The following is a 21,406-nucleotide window of genomic DNA, read 5'->3' as shown; positions in this document are numbered from 1 at the left end:
CTAGACTGAAAGCTTCCTATGAATATTTTATATTTACTCGATTATCTGACACATTACATGACCCCTTACATATCAAAGACACTCAGGATCAGGTCTGTCCCATAGTCATACAGGCCAGGCACTGCCTAACGCTGAAGGGTGCTGTTTACAAGCACCCATAAGTTGTGCTGTACAGCGGCTCCAGTCAATATGATTAATGAAACAATGCTTAAACCCATTTAATAATGGGATAAAGAAAATACTTTTAGGAACTGAATTTAAATGAATAAAAGAACCACATAATAATTGGCAAAATTTGAAAATTATACATTGTTTTCTCTGAAACCTCTTAGGATTCAATCAGTCTCCTCCCACAAATGTCTCCTGCAGAGGGGAGAAAGTCCTCCCTCAGTCTCTTCCTGGCTCAGAGCAGTTTCCCTTCAGCACAGCTTTCACAGAGAATGACCTTGCCTTCCCTGAAGATGCTAAAAACATACACACAGATACACTCTGATGGAATCAACACAGGATACTTCATGGGTCATAAAAAATCTTATTAATCTTATTCAAAGATTTTTCTGTCAAGATAAATCTATGATCTCAGTAGACACGCTCTCTTAGAGTACTTTTTCCATTAGGATAATAAAGAAAAAAATTATTGGGGAGTGATGAATGGAGGATAGGGAAGGGGAATGGAAAATTTGCTATCACTTTATTTGGAAAGTCAACGTAGTTATATATACCATCAACATCAAGCGTTTTCACTAACATCTGGTGTTCTTCAGGCTTTACAGAAACACTGAGGTCATCAAAAGCATCTTTCAAGTCACCAATCTGAATTCTGTTGCAGTTCATCAAGTTGACAGTTTGGAGGGCAGTACATAAACCTGAAAACACAGGGGGATTCTATAGGTCATATATTTCAATTAATATTATCATTATGATTCCAAAATTAATAAGCCAAACATCCCTTTATTCCAAGCATATTTCCCTGAGATGTTCAGTTATTTTTGTCTCAAACTAAAAAAACTAAGATGACTCAGTTTTGTTTTTGTTTTTTAACTTAACTGCCTTACCAATGAGTTACACAAATCATCATACACTCAAGGTATCAGCTTCTCAAAAGTTAAAATAGGCCATTGCATCTTTTAGGGAAATGTTTCATTGTATATGCATGAGACAGAATTTGGGGCTTACTTCTGTCTATATGAAATAGCCCAAATTTCAGAGTATAAAAATATTAGTCCTGAATTTTCTTCTGCTTATTTTGCTACTGCTTTCATTTTTTGCATATTCTTCATAACTTTCACTCTATTATTAGAAGTCCGCCAAGGAGTGTGGGAGTATTAAGGTGCCCCATTCCCAGCTCTTATCTAAAACCTCTAGGGATTTTCCCTTCTAAATGGGGTCCTTAGGATTAGAGCCAAGCCTCTGTCTGCCTTTTCAATGACTCCCACAAATCATGGTACACTCAAGGTCACTGTTTGGATTATAATCTCTAGTTTATCTAAGAGAATATTTAAAAGGAGGCAAAGTACTGGTACTCAAAAGAATTGCAGGAAAGAGTTGTACTATTTAGTAAGACATTATTAGATAAGACATTTTCCAACAAATCCTAATTCATGAGTGCCTTATTTCTCCAATAAATCCCAGCAGGGTTTTTTTGTAGACATTACAAACTGATTCTAAAATCCACATGGCAGTGTAAAAGTCCTAGAATAGTCAAAACAACTTTTTTTTTTACATTTTTTTAATGTTTATTTTTGAGAGAGAGAGAGCGCGAGAGAGCGAGCGAGCAAGCAGGGGAGGGGCAGGGAGAGAGGGAGACACAGAATCCGAAGCAGGCTCCAGGCTCTGAGCTGTCAGCACAGAGCCTGACATGGGGCTCAAACCCACGAACCATGAGATCATGACCTGAGCTGAAGTCGGACGTTCAACTGACTGAACCACCCAGGTGCCCCAGTCAAAACAACTTTTTAAAAGTAGAACAAAGTTAGAGGGCCAATACTACCTGAATGGTTTCAATGTTTATTGCAAAGCAACAGGAGTCAGACAATGTGGTTTGTGTAAAAACTGACAAAGATTAATAGAACAGAAGAGAGAATCCAGGAAATAAATATATATGTATATTTATATGATTTGTTACAAAACTACAAAGGAATTTCCGTATAGAAAGTATAGAGAAAATACAATCTTTTCAACAGTGGTGCTGGAACAAATGAAGGTCCATATGCAAAAACAAAACAAAACAAAAAGGAACTCTGATCCATACTTTATTCCACATATAAAGATTAACTCAAAATAGATCACAGAGCTAAAATACAAAACCAGAGGTGCCAGGGTGGCTCAGTAAGTTAAGCATCCGACTTCAGCTCAGGTCATGATCTCCCCGTGAGTTTGAGCCCGCCTCAGGCTCTGTGCTGATAGCTCAGAGCCTGGAGTCTTGCTTTGGATTCTGTCGCCCTCTCTCTCTGCCCCTCCCCCACTTGTGCTTTTTCTCTCTCTCTCTCTCTCTCTCTCTCTCTCTCTCTCTCAAAAATAAATAAAAATATTAAAAAAATATTTTTTAATGCAAAACCAAAACCCATAATACTTTTAGAAGAAAATATAATAAAACATTTGTAACCTTGGGTGAGGCAAAGATTTCATACATGTGACACCAAAAGCACAATATATAAAAGAAAAAAAAAACTAATTAACTGGACTTCATCAAAATTAAAACTAATGCTCTTGACACTTAAGAAAATGAAGACACTCAGAGAAAAATGTGCTCAGTAGAAGACTCGGAGAAAATATTTGCTAAGTATATATCTCATAAAGGACATGTATCCAGAATACAAACAGAAATACAAAAAAACCCATCCAACTTTATTTTTTTTTATTTTTTTTTAACGTTTATTTATTTTTGAGACAGAGAGAGACAGAGCATGAACAGGGAAGGGTCAGAGAGAGAGAGGGAGACACAGAATCCGAAACAGGCTCCAGGTTCTGAGCTGTCAGCACAGAGCCTGACGCAGGGCTTGAACTCACGAACCGTGAGATCATGACCTGAGCCGAGTCGGACGCTTAACCGACTGAGCCACCCAAGCGCCCCAAAACCCATCCAACTTTTTAATTTTTTTTTAACGTTTATTTATTTTTGAGACAGAGAGAGACAGAGCATGAACGGGGGAGGGGCAGAGAGAGAGGGAGACACAGAACTGGAAGCAGGCTCCAGGCTCCGAGCCATCAGCCCAGAGCCCAACGCAGGGCTCGAACTCACGGACCGTGAGATCATGACCTGAGCTGAAGTCAGACGCTTAATTGACTGAGCCACCCAGGCGCCCCCCCATCCAACATTAAAAAAGATCTGTACAGACACTTTATAAAGATACACAGATGACAAATAAGCACATGAGAAGATGCTCAACATCATTAATCAGTGAGGAAACACAAATTAAAACCACAATGAGATACTACTACACACTTATTAGAATGATTAAAATTAAAAAGACTGACTCCACCAAGCACTCCCAAGGATATGGAGGAATTGGACCTCTTCATACACTGCTGGTGGAAATGTAAAATGGTGTGGCCACTCTGGAAACCAGTTGGCAGTTTCTTAAAAAGTGAAACATACACCTACCATGTGAACCAGCCAATCTTTGGTAACTACTCAAGAGAAAGGAAAGCATATATTCATACGATGAATATTGTTGTACACAACTGTTCATAACAGCTTTATTTATAAGAGCCCCAAACTGGAAATAGCCTAACGAGCCGCACCAGGTAAGTAGATAAACTTCAGTGTATCAGCAAAATGGAGTGCTATGCCAGTAATAAATGACAATGAACTGCTGATACATCCTACGTGGATGAATCTCAAAATAATTATGCTGAATGAAAGCATCTAGCAAAAAAGAATATACCCATTTTATAAAAGTCTGGTAAATGCCAATGGATCTATACTGGCAAAAAGCAGATCAGTCGTTGCCTACGGATGAGGAAGAGGATGGGAAAAAGGCAGGAGAGATTACAAAGGAGCATGAGGCAGTTTTGCAGGTCAGGGATGTGTTCATTACCTTGATTGTGATGACAGATTTATAGGTGTGTGCATATGTCAAACTGTGTACTTTTAATTATAAAAATATACAGCTTTTGAATATCATTTATAGCTCACAATACTGTTTAATAATAACAAAAGGCAATGGGAAATATGACCCACCTTCAAATTCAGGAGCTGGCTTATTTGTGTTCAAAGCCTCCAAAATTTGTTTGAGACTTACTTCACTATTTTCTAAAAAGTAAAGTATAAGGATTATAAAATGGCAAGGTGTCAATATTAATAATCATCATTAAAATAACCATGACAGGGAATGGTGTGTGTGTGTGGGGGGGGGGGGGTGGGGGGGGGGGGAGGGGACAAATTTTGTTAATGTCTGAAAATTAGCCAGATAAAAACTAATCAATTTAAAATAATTTTACCACGAATCTATTCCCTTAAAACAAGAAAAAATTCTAACGGTATTATTTGTCTTAATTAAATATTGATGTATACATTTTACAAATGTGATGCCAGACAGAGGGTGACTCTTAAAAATATTTCCAAGAGTAAAAAAATATTAATTTTAATTTGTTCTCAGTATGCCTACATTCTCATTATGTTTCTAAGACCTAGTTTATCTAAAACATACATATATAAAACATATCCCAAGCACACAGTAAAACTAGGACTTCAACAGAGATTGTTCTTTTAAAAAGGACTCACCATCAATAGATGCTTGACCCAGAATTTCCTGGAACGTCTTGTTGCTTAATAGAATTCTAGCCTTCCGGAGTTGGGACCTCAGCTCATTTATAGGCATCTTATCATTTCTGATCTTATCAAGAGTTGTAATCTCTTTAAATAAATCTGTAAACATGTCAAGAATAGAGAAGTGATGAGGAAGTTGAGGCAAAGCCCTTTTTTAGACTTAACACCCTAACCTGCACAGAGTAGATGCATTACAAAAGGAATTCTGAGTTAGAGGGCTTTCAAAACATGTCAGTGGGCTCTGTTTTCAGAAGTCACTTAAACAATAAGCAAAATTTAACATACCCCTAGCCAGCTAAAAGTTGAGTTTCTGCAACATTTTGTAGAAGTTTGCTTTTATTTATTAACTATTTCTCCTCAAAGGTTTTTCTACTACATGCTCCAGTCTTTCATAGACTGTAAAGCATTTCAAGAACAGCTTGATAATAAATAGCTCTTAGAATGAAGTCAAATATCAAAAATAGAACCCAGCTAGTTGGCAAAAGGAAAACTGAAAAATATAAATCTGTTATACTCTGAAAAACAGTCACACCCTCTCCTAGGCATTAGAAAGCCTCTCTTTCTTGCTAGCCTACCTACTAGTATTACATGCAGTAAATCCTTTTTTTTTTTTTTTTTGTACTTTTTTTTAACGTTTCACTATAGGTGAGAAAAAGAAGCATATGGAAATTATCGGAGGTGAGAGAAAATTGTATTAGATTCACCAGGGGAGAAAATGTGTACCTTATACTGGAGCATATACTGAGACAAACTATTTTGCTTTAAGAAAGCATATTCTAGGAATGTAATTCTAAATAATTCATTACAGTCAAAGCACAGATTAAATATGATAAGGAATAAGAAAGCAGATTATAACATCTTGATACAGCAAAGAAAACTTAAGGAATTAAAAATACAGGGGAAAACAAACTATATTTTAGAAAAAGAATACCATTGAATGATCTTAGAAATTTACTTTTAATTTTCATTCTTTTACTATACTTACTATTGAATGGTGTTGATGGTTTAGGTGAATTAATGAAAACATCAATTACATCTTTTAAGATCTTTTTACTTTCTGCAAAGTTAAGAAATAAAATGGAATTTAAATAGATTTTAAGCTCATTAAAGCAGGGATCTGGTATTGTTTCAATTTCATTCAGCTTTCAAACTTCTGTGACCATAATGCATGGTAAGAAATACACTTAGATTATGAGCATGTGCGTGTGCGCGCACACACACACACGTACACACACACAAAAAGGGAATGCAAGGAAACACAATCTGGGAATTGCAAGGTACAGTTAGGATTCAGACCTCCCCATCCCCTGCCCCGAGGCAGGTCATAAGACACTCATGTGAGAGATGCCCTTGCTATACCCAGAGGGAGGGTGCATCCTTATCTCTGAAGACTGAGGGTTGGAGGGACACCAAGAGGAATCTGAACGAACAGACCTTACTAAGTTTCCCCTGGTTTACCACGCTCAGCTCATCTCATTTTGTCCTATCACAGTTTTCTACCACTTTCCACACTTCATCAAAGCTAACACCAAAACATTCAGCTTTAACAACTCCTTATGAATATTCCCCTTTCATGTAAAATTTATATTAACTTTGAATGCTTTTCTCTTGTTGATCTGTCTCTTGTTACAGAGCTCCAGCTGGGAACCTAGAAGGGCAGAAGGAAAAGATTGTTTTCCCACTCCTACAGAAGCCTGCTTCAGGGGTCATAGGCTGGTAGCCCACAGACTGAATATAGCTGAGAGTCAGTCATGTCCATTGTCCTAGGGAGTGGTGGGGTTTTCTTTCCATTTGAATTTAACTATCTTCATCTAGGACACATGCTCTCAAGTTACCTTACAGTCCACACCCCTTCCTTTTGTCTTACAGCCAACTCATTTTATTAATTTTGCATTACGTGCCTGGCTACCGCAGGCATTTGAGTTAGCGGACTCTGCAGAGCCTGATTCAAAAGTTACCCTTCTCTATTGAAGTCTATTGTAATTTATCTAAATGGCAAATATTGGAGCTATGGCACTATACCTTTTGAAGTGGCAGGATAATTTGACCCATCTTTCCTATTCGAAGCAGTTAGCTTGGCCTTAAATATTTCCTCACTCCTGAGATTTTTGTAGACTGAGAGTTTTGGTAGGGACTATGTTTGCAAAAACCTAGAATCATTGAAGAAAATATGCCAAATGCCTAAATAGAGAGGAAGAGTTTGTCTGGAGACAGAGACAGAAGGAAAGAGAGGGACAGGGAGGGGTTGAGAGACTAGAGGTTTGATGGGAAAGAGTGAGAATTACCCTGTGGGAGCTTCCCTTCACACAGATGCAGGATTACCACAGGCTCCAACAACAAAGCATCAGTAGAAACACAATGCAAGGAAGTTTTAAAAGCTCTTCCTCTGTCTCCCACATTATGGTGTGACTTTGGAATGGGAGAGGGTGCCAGTAATCAACCACCCTGCCCCCAGGGTCTGATTTAATTTAATTGAAAGAAAAAAATGATTTCAATTTCTGGTATTTAGTAGCCAGATATCTGGATCAGCCCTCCTACTAAAAACAACTAAAAATTCTAAATAAAATTATTGCTATAAAAAAAAAAATCTTGGGGCGCCTGGGTGGCTCAGTCGGTTAAGCGTCCGACTCCAGCTCAGGTCATGATCTCACAGTCCGTGAGTTCGAGCCCCGCGTCGGGCTCTGTGCCGACAGCTTGGAGTCTGGAGCCTGTTTCAGATTCTGTGTCTCCCTCTCTCTTTCTGACCCTCCCCGACTCATGCTCTGTCTCTCTCTGTCTCAAAAATAAATGTTAAAAAAAAAAATTTTAAAAAAATCTTGAATTCATCAATGTGTTGCCAAGAAAGTAAGAAATTCCCAGACCAAACAACTGATGAAAGGCTGTAATCCAGAAACACGGCGACTGTTTTTACCCAAAGAGTGTTTGCCAAAGACAAAACAAAACAAAATTGGATGAATTTTAGTTTGTAGTTTCAAAGGCTCAGACAAAGCCTAAGTTCCTCCCAAAGTGGAGGGGAACGTGGGGTGGTTATCCTCAATTTACAAAAATGTTTCTCTAGATTTCAAGACCCAGAAAAAAATATCAAGAATAAGAAAACGTTCCTCCTTTATAGATAATTTGACTTTTCTCTCTAGCTACCTTTAAGATTTTTCTTTCTCTTTGGTATGTCACAGTTTCATCATGATAACCCTATGTATGGATTTCCTTTCATCCTATGTGGGATTCACTGGAATTCTTGTATTGGTAGGTTTAGGTCTTTCTCATTCTGGAAAATTCTCAGCTATAGTTCTCCAAATATTTTCTCTGCAACCACTCTGTCTCTTCTCTCCTGTGTGGCTATATATCACATCTTTTCATTCTTTCTTTTTCTAGCTTTACTGAGATATAACTGACATGTAACATTATATTAGTTGTAACTAATATATAACGTAATCAGATACACATATATATTTCAAACTGATTGCCACAATAAGTAGACCTCTTCATTCTGCCTTCCTTTTAGCTTCTTCTTCTTCTTTTTTTTAATGTTTATTTATTTGGGGGAGAGAGAGAGAGTAGGAGATGTGCAGAGAGGGAGACAGAGGATCTGAAGAGGGCTCCATGTTTACAGCAGTGAGCCCAATGCAGGGCTCTAACTCACAAACCACAAGATCATGACCTGAGCAGAAATCTGATACTCAATCAACTGAGCCACCCCAGCGCCACTAACCTCTTTCCTATATTCCAACTCTGTCTTTCTATGCTGCATTCTGTATAATTTCTTCAAACTCCTTTGCACTTCATATTTCTCTCTTCACCTATGTTTAATCTGCTAATATTGTTGTCTGCTAATTAATTTTAATTATTATATTTTTAATTTCTTTAAGTCCTGTTTCTTTCTTTTCAAATTTTAGTTTCCCTTACATGTTTTCAAATTTATCTTTTTTTAGAAGAGTACAGAAAGAGTGAAATTAAAAGAATAGAAAATACATATATATCCAAAAATATACTGTATTGCATATTCGCAGGTTGCTCAGAGAGTAAATCTTAAAATTTCTCAACATAAGAAAAAAACCCCTTTTTAACTATGCATGGTGACGTGTTAACTAGATCTATCGTTGTGATCATTTCATTCTCTATGTGAAATATATATACAAAATGTCACAAAATCAATGGTAGAGAAGAAAATGATACAGATGAAAACATAAATTGAGGAAACAATAAACACGATAGAGAGGATCAGAAAGCCAGGAATTAGTTAAGAGTTATTAAAATTGACAAACCGCTAGCATAAATGACCTAAAAAGAAAAAAGATGGGGCGCCTGGGTGGCTCAGTAGTCAAGCGTCTGACTTCGGCTCAGGTCATAATCTCGTGGTCCATGAGTTTGAGCCCCGTGTCAGGCTCTGTGCTGACACCTTAGAGCCTGGAGCCTGCTTCAGACTCTGTGTTCCCTCTCTCTGACCCTCCTCCACTCTCTCTCCCTCAAAAATAAATAAAAACATTTTTAAAAATCTTTAAAAAAGAAGTATCTGATTTTATTTATTTTTTAAAATGTTTGAAACATCTTTTTAAACATTTTTAATGGTTATTTATTTATGTTTGGAGGAAGAGAGAGAGGGAGAGAACAGGGGAAGGGCAGAGAGCAGAGAGAGAGAGAATCCCAGGCAGGCTCTGTCCGTCAGTGCAGAGCACTGTGAGATCGTGATCTCAAACCGTGAGATCATGACCTGAGCCAAAATCATGAGTTGGACGCTTAACTGACTGAGCTACCCAGGCACCCCAAGAAGTATCTGATTTTAAAACCTGGATAAAAACAGTACTTGTTTCTACTAGTCTTCTCCAAATAAAGAAGAGTATCCACACACTTTCCAAAAGGGTTACAACAATTCTCAGTAACCAGTTTATAAACATAGCAGTCCCATAACAATCTTCCTAAACCTATGGTATTAGTATTCTTAAAAAAAAAAAAAAAAAAAAAAATGAGCCAGCATGAACACGTATAGTCTAAACAGGAAAACTGAGAGGTAACTCAAGAACTCACCATCTGTTTCAGAGTTCAGTAACACCTCAGGTTTTTCTTCATTTAAAGGTTTCTCCAGGCCCTCCAACGCAGATAAAAGGTCTGTAACTTCAACTTTCCTATCAAAGACACTATTAACAACGTTACATGCATCTTCTATTCCTAAACAGAGACATGACAAAATACAAAGATATCTAGTTGGTCAGTCTATCCAGAGAAGCACATAACAACTTGATTTGGGTGAGATGTATTCATTTTCTAGAATACCCAGTCTTGAGAGATTTTGCCTCTCTGAAATATTCTCCAAACTGAAAGCTCTACAACATTTATAGGTTTACAATGCTTATATCAGAAAACAAGACACACTGAAATAGTTTACCTTACTAGTTCAACACAGGAAGGTAAACAAAACAACAAAATACCAAAATTATCTCTAAGAAAATAGTGCCATGATGGGGAAACAAAAGGGGGCACTTGGGTGGCTCAGTCAGTTAAGTGTCTGACTTTGGCTCAGGTCTTGATCTCACGGTTTGTGAGCTCGAGCCCCACATCAGGCTCTGTGCTGTCAGCGCAGAGCCAGCTTCAGATCTTCTGGCACTCTCTCTCTCTGCCCCTTCCCTACTCATGCTCGCTCACTCTCTCTCTCTCAAAAATAAATAAACAAACATTTAAAAAAAGGCAGCCCTTTCTGTCTTTATCTAAACATTTGGAAAGAATGACAGTGTTGTTGATGACATGCCAATAATTTGTTGCTTTACTAACTCAAGTGTTATTCATTTATATCTTTTAATCTCCCTTGTATCCAAGTTACAACTGTCTTCTTTATTATGTCCTCCCTATTTTTTCCCCTTCATCATACTTCCTAAAGAGTTCTTTATTAGTCTTTTGAAAGAACCAACTTTTGGTTATATGGATAAGTGCGTGCGTGTGTGTGTGTGTGTGTGTGTGTGTGTGTGTGTGTGTTCTATTTCACTAACTTCAACTTTCCACTTTGTTAGCTCCTGACTAGCACTTTTCAGGGGGATTGTACTGTTCTTTTGTTGTTTATGCTGCTGGTTAGCTCTGTAAACTGAACGTTTAAGATAAATTGTTCTGGAGGCGCCTGGGTGTCTCAGTCGGTTAAGCGTCCCACTCTTCATTTTGGCCCAGGTCATGATCATGTCAGCTGCGCTGACAGCAAGGAGCCTGCTTGGGATTCTGTCCTTCTCTCTCTCTGCTCTTCCCCCCCGTCATATGCACTCTCTCTCCAAAAATAAATAAACTTAAAAAAAGATAAATTATTTTTGATATTTCTTGTTTTCTAATAAAAGCATTTAATGCTATAAAATATCCTGTAAGATTGTTTTGGTCACACTCTACACGATTTGATACATAGTGCTTTCACTGTCATCATTTCTAAAATCTTTCAGGTTTCTTTTATTCTTCCACCAAGGAATTACTTACAAGGCAATTTGTTTTTCATCTTAAAAGCAACACTTTTCCTTTCTTTCACAAATAATTTTAATGTCACAACATCATGGTCAGACTATGTGGTCTGAATGACTTCTGATTTTCAGAATTCACTGAAATTTTTATTTGTGGCTTAAATACATCATCTATTTTTGTGGATATTCCATAAGTATTTGAAAAGAATGTGTATGTTTTTAGCATACAGAGTACTCTAATCTGTTTCTGAAGTCAACTTTGTTAATATTGTCACTTCAATCTCAATCTCTTTCTCAATTTCTTTCAATCCGTCTATTTCAATCTTATCTATTTAGAATTCAGTGTTTACCTGGAAATAGATATAAATATGGTTGTGTTTTATGGGCATTAGTAGAAATCCAACTTATATAAAGCATTCTTTGTTATACACGTATTCCATTTTTTCCTTTCTTCATGGAACCGTATTATTACTGAGGTCTCTCTCTGGTGCAAATGTAAATCTAGTTTACTGTTATGACGTGTATGTATGGACCATATTTTATTCAACCATTTCCCAAATCATGGACTCATAGATTGTTTTCATTTCTTCCCTCCCATAATGTTGCAGGGAGCATCCCTGTACATGTCTCTACAAGAAACTTCTCTGGGCTATTTATCTGACAATAGAATTATTGGATCATAAGAAATATGCATACTGAATTTGACAAGTACTGCTAGATTGCAATCTGGAATGCTGTACCATTTTACCTACTCACTAGCAATTTGCGAGTATTGCCAACTCTCTTCATACACATATTTAGCTATGTGGGTTTCTCCTCCTGTATACTAAGTCTTATATCCTTACTTATTTTTCCAATTGATTTCTTTCTTTCTACTGTTGATTTGCAGAATTCCCTTATATTTGAGATATTAATTTTTTGTTAGTTATCTTGTAATTATCTTCTTCCAGTCTGTTACATGTTTTAGAGTCCTTCATTTACCAGAAATCCTTAATTTTGATGTGATCAAATCCTTTTTTACCCCATGGTTGTGCTTTTGGGGAGTAACATCTTTAAGAAGGCATCCATAACCACAAGGCACAATAGTTTTTCTTGCATTTTCTTCCAACAGCTTTATAGTTTAATCTTTGAGATCCATTTTAACATTCATTTGATTCTTTGAAGGTTATTTTTGTATATGGTATGACATAGGGATTCTACTTCATTTTCTCTGCATTGTAAGGCAATTTTCTCAAATCAGAAGCTAAATAATACATCTTTTCCCCCACTAACTGATGATGTCATTTCTATCACATTCCGAGTTCCCATTAATAGAAGTCTCTACTGGGTTCCATATTGTGATGCACTGGTCTATTTTCACAGGTCTATATTAAAACAGCATTATGCTATGTACTAACATGTGACAAAGCAAGATCTTTATCTTTTTTTTTCCCAAAAGGGTCTTAGCTATTCATAGATCTATAATCTTCTATAATGAATATAGCATTAATTTGTCAAGGTTCCCACCAAACTTATCCTGAGATAGTGAGTGGAACTGCATTCCAAGTACAGATTATTTAGAGAGAATCCACTTATTTCAATACTTCTTTTAAAACCCCAGTTTTAGGACTACAGTTCTCAATCTCAATGTCTGTGGTCCAAGGCTGTTTTAGTGTCCCCATGATAGAACTGTGCTGAAATTTCAAAACAAACCGAAAAAAGTTAAGCATTTAGCCAGTGTTTTTCACAAGGAGATAGAGAGCAAATGTAAAAAAATATATATATGAAGAAATAAACAAGAAAGATAAGAATACAGAGGGGAAAAGTCATTAGATGTGATTTAAAAAAGCAAACCTGTTACTTTGATTATAAGATGGATAACCCCATCAGCATTAGTGAGGACAAAAGAAAGAATATAGCAATAAAACACATGACAAGGAAGAAAGAGAGACAACAGAAATTTTTTTAAATAATTCAAGAATATTACAGTATGGAAAATATGCATCTATGTGTGAAAACCTAGAGTTTACAACATGAACTGAGTTTAAATGAGAAAATGCATAAAAGGGGGGTTTGGTAGAGTATATATAAAGTCTATATACACACATACCTATACATACACCAACCCCCAAAAATGAAGTTTCTGTTCATATGCATTTTGAATTTCATACTTACTGTGGCACTCGATAAATTCATCACTGTTGTTCAATTCTCTGATGAAATCCTTAAAACTCACCACTTCATCTTTTTTTAAAAAAGAAAAAAAGAAAGAATTTAGGTATTATTGTAAAAAGGACCATTTGATGTTATAACACCAGAGCTATAAACACAAAAATAATGGAGAGGACTGGTAATCCTATTGTGACACATGTGATATGCAGAATAGACCTAAAATAAAGCTGTCAGAGATGCACTTTGAACATCAATTCCTCTGATAAAAACCCGTAAATTGATAGACAAGAAACAACTTTTAATTTCTCTTTTAAAAGATATATGGCAGTATATTTCCTTTGGCATTTAGAGTGAAACTTCTGAAATATGCAAAATTTGTTATTTTAAATTGAAATAATTACTCACCGTTAGGATTAGTGTTATCCAAAGTCTCCTTTATTTTATCATCTGTTAGATAGATTCCAATGGCATTTAAATTTTGCTGAAGTACAGGAATGTCTTTAAGTTCATTTTTGTAAATGTTGATGTTGTAAAATTGATTTTTATTTCCTGGGAAGAGATAATCACCTTCAGTTAGAAAGGAATTTTCATGTTTCTCCTTTATATTTTAATTTTTTTTAATGTTTATTTATTTTTGACAGAGAGAGAGAGAAAGACAGAGCATGAGCTGGAGAGGGGCAGAGACAGAGGGAGACACAGAATCTGAAGCAGGCTCCAGGCTCTGAGCTGTCAGCACAGAGCCTGACACGGGGCTCGAACTCACAGACCGCGAGATCATGACCTGAGTTGAAGTCAGACGCTCAACCGACTGAGCCACCCAGACACCCGTCTCCTTTATATTTAAAAAAAAGTGGGGAAAAAAATCTCCCAAGATATAAAATTATACTTAAGAGAAAAGGCAGTATTTGTATTTATTTATGTACCTACAATAATTTAAAATAGGTGACAATAGGTACACAGAAATGTATAAATATAAGTAAGGAAACTGGGGGAAAGAAACAGAAGAGCAGCAAAAATAAGACAAAAGAGAGCAACAGACAAAGTACATTTCATAAGGTCATATACATTAAATTTTGCAACAATATCAAATGTGCATGCATCTAACAAGAGCCTTCCAAATATAGCAAAAACTTGCAGAATTAAAGGGAGGAATGCATGAACCCATAATCAGAACTGCAGATTTGAAAATCTTGCACTTAGTAATTAATAGAACAACTAGAATAAACATCAGGAAGAATTAAGGGCGCCTGGGTGGCTCAGTCAGTTAAGTGTCTGACTTTGGCTTAGGTCACGATCTCACAGTTCATGAGTTAGAGTCCTGTGTTGGGCTCTGTGCTGACAGCTCAGAGCCTGGAGCCTGCTTTGGATTCTGTGTTTCCCTCTCTCTCTGCCCTTCCCCTGCTCGTTCTCTCTCTCTCTCTCTCTCTCTCTCTCTCTCTCTCTCTCTCAAAAATAAATATTAAAACAAAAAAAATTTTAATGTTTAAAAAAAATCAGAAATTAGAATATCCAACAAAACTAGCAAACAATCTAACCAAATGATATTTATAGAACACTACCCAACAACTACAGAATATACATTCTTTCAAGTGCACATGGAATATTCACCTAGGTAGACCACATGCTAGTCTTTGAACCAAATCTTAATGAATTTAAAAGAATTTAAATTGTACGAAATAAATTCTCTGACCAAGGTGTATTACATTAGAAATCAGTAACAAGATCCCTAGCACATGTCCAAATATTTGGAAATTAAATAATATAGTTCTTTAATTTTTTTAATGTTGATTTATTTTTGAGAGACAGAGAGAGGCAGAGCGTGGGTGGGAGAGGGGCAGACAGAGAGGGAGACACAGAATCCGAAGCAGCTCCAGGCTCTGAGCTGTCAGCACAGAGCCCGACACGAGGCTCCGACCCAGGAACCATGAGATCATGACCTGAGCCGAAGTCGGACACTTAACCAACTGAGCCACCCAGGTGCCCCTAAATAGTACATTTCTAAATAACTCATGTTTCAAATGAGATATCACAAGGTAAATTAGAAAATATTTTAAATAAGTGATTATCAAATCACAACATATAAAATTTTGTGAGATGCTGTGAAAGTGCTCAGAGGGAAATTTGTAGTTTTAAATGCTGGAAAGGTATAAAATCAGTAGTACAAAAAGTAGTGGTATGAAATTCTTTTTTCTTAATGTTTATTTTTGAAAGAGAGAGAGAGCGCCCGCGAGCATGAGTAGGGGAGGGGCAGAGAGAGATGGAGACACAGAATCCAAGGCAGACTCCAGGCTGGCACGGGGCTTGAACTCACGAGCCGTGAGATCATGACCTGAGCCAAAGTCGGACGCCTAACCGACTAAGTCATGCAGGCACCCCTGAAACTCCTTTTTAAAAAATTCTTTTTTAGAATATAATATATTGTATAATATATAATACTCTACTGTACATAGAAACTAAAGTTTATTCAACCAACCTTCAATGTTTACACATTAAGTATTTTCATTCTTTTGCCATCTCAAATAATTCTGTAATGAATAATCTTATGTATCTATATTTTCACATTGTTGGAAGGTATCTTCAGGGAAAATTCCTAGAAGCAGGATTGCTGGGTCCAAAGGTAAAGGCATATGTAGTTTTGTTAGACATTGCCAAATTCCCTCCATTAGACTGGTAGCATGTTAAACGCCCACCAGCTATAGGTAAACGTCTTTTTCTCTACAACCTAACAGTTGTGAAGGTTTTCAATTTTTGCCAATCTAATGGGTGAGAAATTGTATGTCCATTTCAATTTGCATATTTCTTATTATGAGTAAAATCAAACATCTCTTAATATGTTCATAAGCCATTTAAGATCTTTTTTATGATTTATATATCCATGACTTTTGCCCATTTTTCTATTTTTCTTCTGTGATATACATTATAGTTTCTACCATATTGTTATTTGTTCTTTGACTTTACCTATGATATTGTATTAATAGATAAAATTGTTTTTTTTTTAAATTTTTTCCAAGATGGATGTCAGAGAGCTTACTGCCTATGTTTTTTCCTAGATTTTTTTTAAACGTTAAAAAAATTTTTTTAACATTTTTCATTTGTTTTTGTGAGACAGAGAGAGAGAGAGAGAGAGAGAGAGAGCGAGCATGAGCCGGGGAGGGGAGGAGAGAGAGGGAGACACAGAATCCGAAGCAGGCTCCAGGCTCCGAGCTGTCAGCACAGAGCCCGACGCCCACAGACCGCGAGATCATGACCTGAGCCAAGCCAGACACTTACCTGAGTCACCCAGGCGCTCCTCTTCCAGGAGTTTTATGGTTTCAGGTCTTACAAGAGCAAGTATTTAATCATAGTCTAAGATAGGAATCCAGTTTCATTCTTTTGCATGTGGTTGTCTAGTTTTCCCAACACCACTTATTGAAGAATCTGTCCTTTCCCCACTATATATTCTTGCCTCGTTTGTCATAAATGAATTGACCGTATATGCAAGGGTTTATTTCTGAGCTCTCTGTTCTGTTCCACTGATGTCTGTTTTTATGCCAATACCATAGAGTTTTGATTACTATACTTTTGTAATAAAGTTTGGAATCAGAAAGTATGATGGCTCCAGCTTTGTTCTTTCTCAAGATTGCTTTGGCTATCAGGGTTTTCTATGGCTCCATACAAATTTTAGGATTGTTTGTTCTAGGTGTGAAAAATGCCATTGGAATTTTGATAGGGATTGCATTGAGCCCGTATATCGCTTTGGGTAGTATGGACATTTTAACATTATTAATTCTTTGACTCCACAAGCATGGAATATCTTTCCATTCATTTGCATCATCTTCAATTTCTTTCTTCAATGTCTTATAGTTTTCAGTGTACAGGTCTTTCACCTCCTTGGTTAAATTTATTCTTAGGTATTTTATTCTTTTCAATGCAATTGTAATGGGATAGTTTTCTTAATTTCTTTCTGATAGTTTATTAGCAAATAGAAATGCAACTGGTTTTTCTATTTGATTTCATATGGTGCAACTTTACTGAATTTGTTTATTAGTTCTAACAGTTTTTTTTTAATAGGGCCTTTAGGGTTTTCTACATATAATATTGTGTTATCTGCAAATAGTAACAGTTTTATTTCTTTCTTTCCAATTTGGATGACTTTGTTTCCTTTTCTTGCCTAATTGTTCTCGGTAGGACTTCCAATACTATGAACACAAGTTGAGTAAAAGTAGTGAGAAAAATTACGGCATAGGGAATATAGTCAATAACACTGTAATAACATTTTATTGTGACAGATGATAACTACACTTATCATGGTGAGACGTGAGCAATACATAGAATTATTGAATCACTATGTTGTATGCCTGAAACTAATATAACATTTTATGTAAACTATATTTTAGTAAACAAAACAAAACAAAAAAACTGGCAAGAATAGGCATCCTTGTCTTGTTCCTGATCTTAGAAGAAAAGCTTTCAGTTTTTCCCCATTGAGCATATATGTGGCCTTTCGTATATGGCCTTCATTAAGCTGAGGTATGTTTCTTCTGTACACACTTTGTTGAGAGGTTTTTTTTAATCATAAATGGATGTTATCTATCATAAATTGATGTTTGGCAGTTTCTATCAATTTAAATATATATCCCAGCAATCCCATTTCTAGGTATTCAACTAGGAGAAATGAAAATATATGTCCACACAAATACCTGTACATAAATATTTATAGCAGCTTCACTCATAATCACCAAAACCCAGGAAACTTCAATAGTTTATCAATTGGTAAATATACAAACATTACATTCATGTAATGGAATAATACTCATCAATAAAAATAAACACACTGCATGCAAAAAGTTGATGAATGTAAAGTATAATATGCTATGTGAAAGAAGCCAGACTCAAATGAGCTTCATATGTTATGATTCCATTTACATGACAACCTAGAAAAGGCAAAACTTTAGAGTCAAAGAATAGATCAGGGGTCACCAGGAATGAGGGTTAGCGAAATGGATGGACTACAAAAGGACACAAAGAAACTTCTGTGGTGATACAGTCTATGTGCTGTTTAGTAATGGTTACATGACATTATTTTTAAGAATTCAAAAAACAATATACCTAAAAAAAGGTGAATTTTACTACACGCAAGTTATACTGCAATAAATATAAATTTGCTCCTCAAAAATATAGTCAAGAGAGTAGTTGAGAATACATAAAAACAGAAAAGATAGGTATAAAATCCACTTTGCTAGGTTGGTCAAAAGTTTTAAAGTTGTCTTCTTTTTATTTTTCAAATTTTTATTCAAATTCTAGTTAGTCAACATATAGTGTACTATTGGTTTCAGTAGAATTTAGTGATTCATCACTTACATATGACACCCAGTGTTCAACGTAACAAATGCCCTCAATACCCATCATCCTTTTAGCCCATCCCCCGCCCACCTCCTTCCACCAACCCTCAGTTTGTTCACTATAGTTAAGACTCTTCATATGGTTTGCTTCTCTCTTTCCCCCACCTTCCCCTATGTTCATTCGTTTTGTTTCTTAAATTCCACATGTGTGAAATCATAGGTATTTGTCTTTCTCTGCCTGACTTATCTCACTTAGCATAATCCAGTCTGGTTCCATCCACATTGTTGCAAATGGCAAGATTTCATTCTTTTGATGGCTGAGTAATATTCCATTACATATACATATACATGCACCATAACTTCTTTATTCATTCATCAATCCATGGACATTTGGGTTTTTCCCATAATTTGGCAATTGTTGACAATGCTGCTATAAACATCAGGGTGCATGTGGCCCTTCAAATTAGTATTTGTATACCTTTTGTGTAAATACCTAGTAGTGAAATTGCTGGGTCATAGGGTAGTTCTATTTTTAACTTTTTGAGGAAACTCCATTATTGTCTTCCACAGTGGCTGCACCAATTTGCATTCTAAAAATTATTTTCTCATTGTTTATAATATTCTAATAAATTCAGGTCAGATATACCTAGTGAATAATCTCAGAGAACAGTATATAATCTAATATTTTTCTAGCACTATCAAAGTAAAACCACCCATAACTTTGAGTTTGGGGTAAATTTAGCAGTCTTTGCCATATAATTCAAACACAAGTTATATAAACTAATACTGTATTGTTTTATCTTTAAAAAAATTTAATGTTTGTTTATTTTTGAGAAAGAGAGAGACAGGGAAACCGAGAGCGAGTGGGGGAGGAGCAGTGAGGGAGGGAGACACAGAATCCGAAGCAGGCTCCAGGCTCTGAGCTGTCAGCACAGACCCTGATGGGGGGCTCCAACTCACAGACCACAAGATCATGACCTGAGCCGAAGTCTGACGCTTAAACAACTGAGCCACCAAGGTGCCCCTATATTGTTTTATCTTTATATTGTTTCTTACTTACCTGTGCTTTATCTAATCCTGTGTGTTTTTTAAAAGATGTTTTAAAAAACATCTTTTTTTTGAAAACATCTTTGTTTGTTTGTTTGTTTACTATTTTAGGGAGAGAGAGAGCACAAGCTGGGGAGAAGGATGAAGGGAGAGAGGAAATCTTAAGCAGGCTTCATACTCAGCGCGAATGGATGCAGGTTGAGCCCATGACCCTGGAATCATGACCTGAGCCGAAGTCAAGAGTCAGTTGCTCAACCAACTGAGTGACACAGACGCCCCAATCCTGTGTTGTTTTAACATGAAAACCACTGCCTGTCCTTCCACACAGAGCCAGTAGATACATATTAAGTGGAACTCACCTGAGGCTTTAGGCATGTTCAATGTATCACAGAACTTAATAAAAAAATTCTTCAAAGGTAATCTTGCCATTTTCTGTAATGCAAAGTAAAATGTAGATGAAGGAATTACTGCTTCTGAATTAATCTGTCAGCAGTTAATAGTCAAGTTATAACAAAGGTGAAAAGCCCGGGGGTCAGCCTGTACTGTTCCTTCTTCCTTAACTTCTGCATACATATGATTATCAATTTCTATTCAATTATTTCCAAATACTGCTTGAATATATCACTATATTAGTTAATGCCTATGCTATTACAATAGCATTGCTAAAAATCTATCGCATCAGTCTCATTTCTCTCCATTTATTTTAAACAATGCAAGAGAGGTCTTTCTCTTTAAAAAAAAAATCTGGTTACTCCTCTGAATAAAACCCTTCAGTAGCTCCTACTTGTCCAAAAACTACAAAAGCAAAACAAAACAAACACACGGTGGGCAGGCAAAGAGGCTATAGGCCAATATTCCTTACAAATGTGTTAACATCTAAGTGAAATTCTAGAAAATAGGGTTTAGCAGTATAAGCAGAAACTAAAGTTCTAGATACCTTTAGGACATGCATTTTCACTGAGGGTGATAGGCTTTCAGGAAGGAAAACAGGTTCTTGGAGGGGAAAAAATCTTAGCCATTACAATGGTTTGTGGCCACAGTACATAAGCAAATATTTATTTTTGGCATTAAACATTCATAGCGTGTGGGATGGTGAAAAAGACAAAAATGTCTAAAAAGTCTCCTTAGGGGAGTGATATTTTTTTTTAAAGGTTAAGAAACACTACTTTTAGGATAATGGTAACCACCTAAATTTACTCTGGAGAAATCTAAGAAAAAGGCTTAGAAATCCATAGGACCAAAGATGGCATCTTGATGTGGAACTCAGTGCACAGAATTTGGTGGTGAAGGAAAAGAAAGAAGCAGTTAAAGATGAAGTCCCTACTAAACAGTATCAAAATGTCAGAAGGCTCACTACCCCCACCTCCCACCCTCTGCCCCAAAGGTGCCATTAAAGTAAACGGACTTCATTTACTTCAGTAGAAACTGAAGACAGAGCTCCACACTGAATGTGCCACCCAACACCCTCAACTCTTTCAACAAATCAGGATAGAAATGGACAAAGGAAGATCTGAGATGGGAGCCAACAACTCAGAAAATAGACTGTGTAGAAAGACCAAGTCAGCTCCAAAATAAAGACTCAAGTAAAGTAAAGGTACACAAGGTAGAATGGATATGACAAACTATAGTAAGGGACATAAAGGATAGACATGAAAAGAACCAAAAGGAAAAAAAAAAAAAAAAAAAGGAGG

The 21,406-nt window shown here is 36.4% G+C and overlaps 1 protein-coding gene across 1 annotated transcript; it reads right to left on the bottom strand.

Annotated features, from left to right (window-relative positions):
* Nucleotides 1-312: 312 nt before the first annotated feature.
* On the bottom strand, nt 313-20,114 carry LOC145715125 (EF-hand calcium-binding domain-containing protein 13-like). The gene is made up of 8 exons (XM_081794743.1): nt 20,075-20,114; nt 13,753-13,896; nt 13,351-13,419; nt 9,794-9,934; nt 5,757-5,828; nt 4,727-4,870; nt 4,184-4,255; nt 313-866 (listed from the first exon to the last, which is right to left on the bottom strand). The coding sequence occupies exons 1-8, from the start codon at nt 20,088-20,090 to the stop codon at nt 580-582; spliced, it is 945 nt and encodes a 314-aa protein (XP_081650869.1). The 5' UTR covers nt 20,091-20,114; the 3' UTR covers nt 313-579.
* Between the last annotated feature and the right edge of the window lie 1,292 nt (nt 20,115-21,406).

This window comes from Panthera onca (assembly GCF_046562875.1).
Source record: "Panthera onca isolate mPanOnc1 chromosome E1 unlocalized genomic scaffold, mPanOnc1 haplotype 2 h2.Chr16_ul_12, whole genome shotgun sequence".
NCBI lineage: Eukaryota > Metazoa > Chordata > Mammalia > Carnivora > Felidae > Panthera > Panthera onca.
This window is presented reverse-complemented; position numbering and strand designations above follow the sequence as displayed.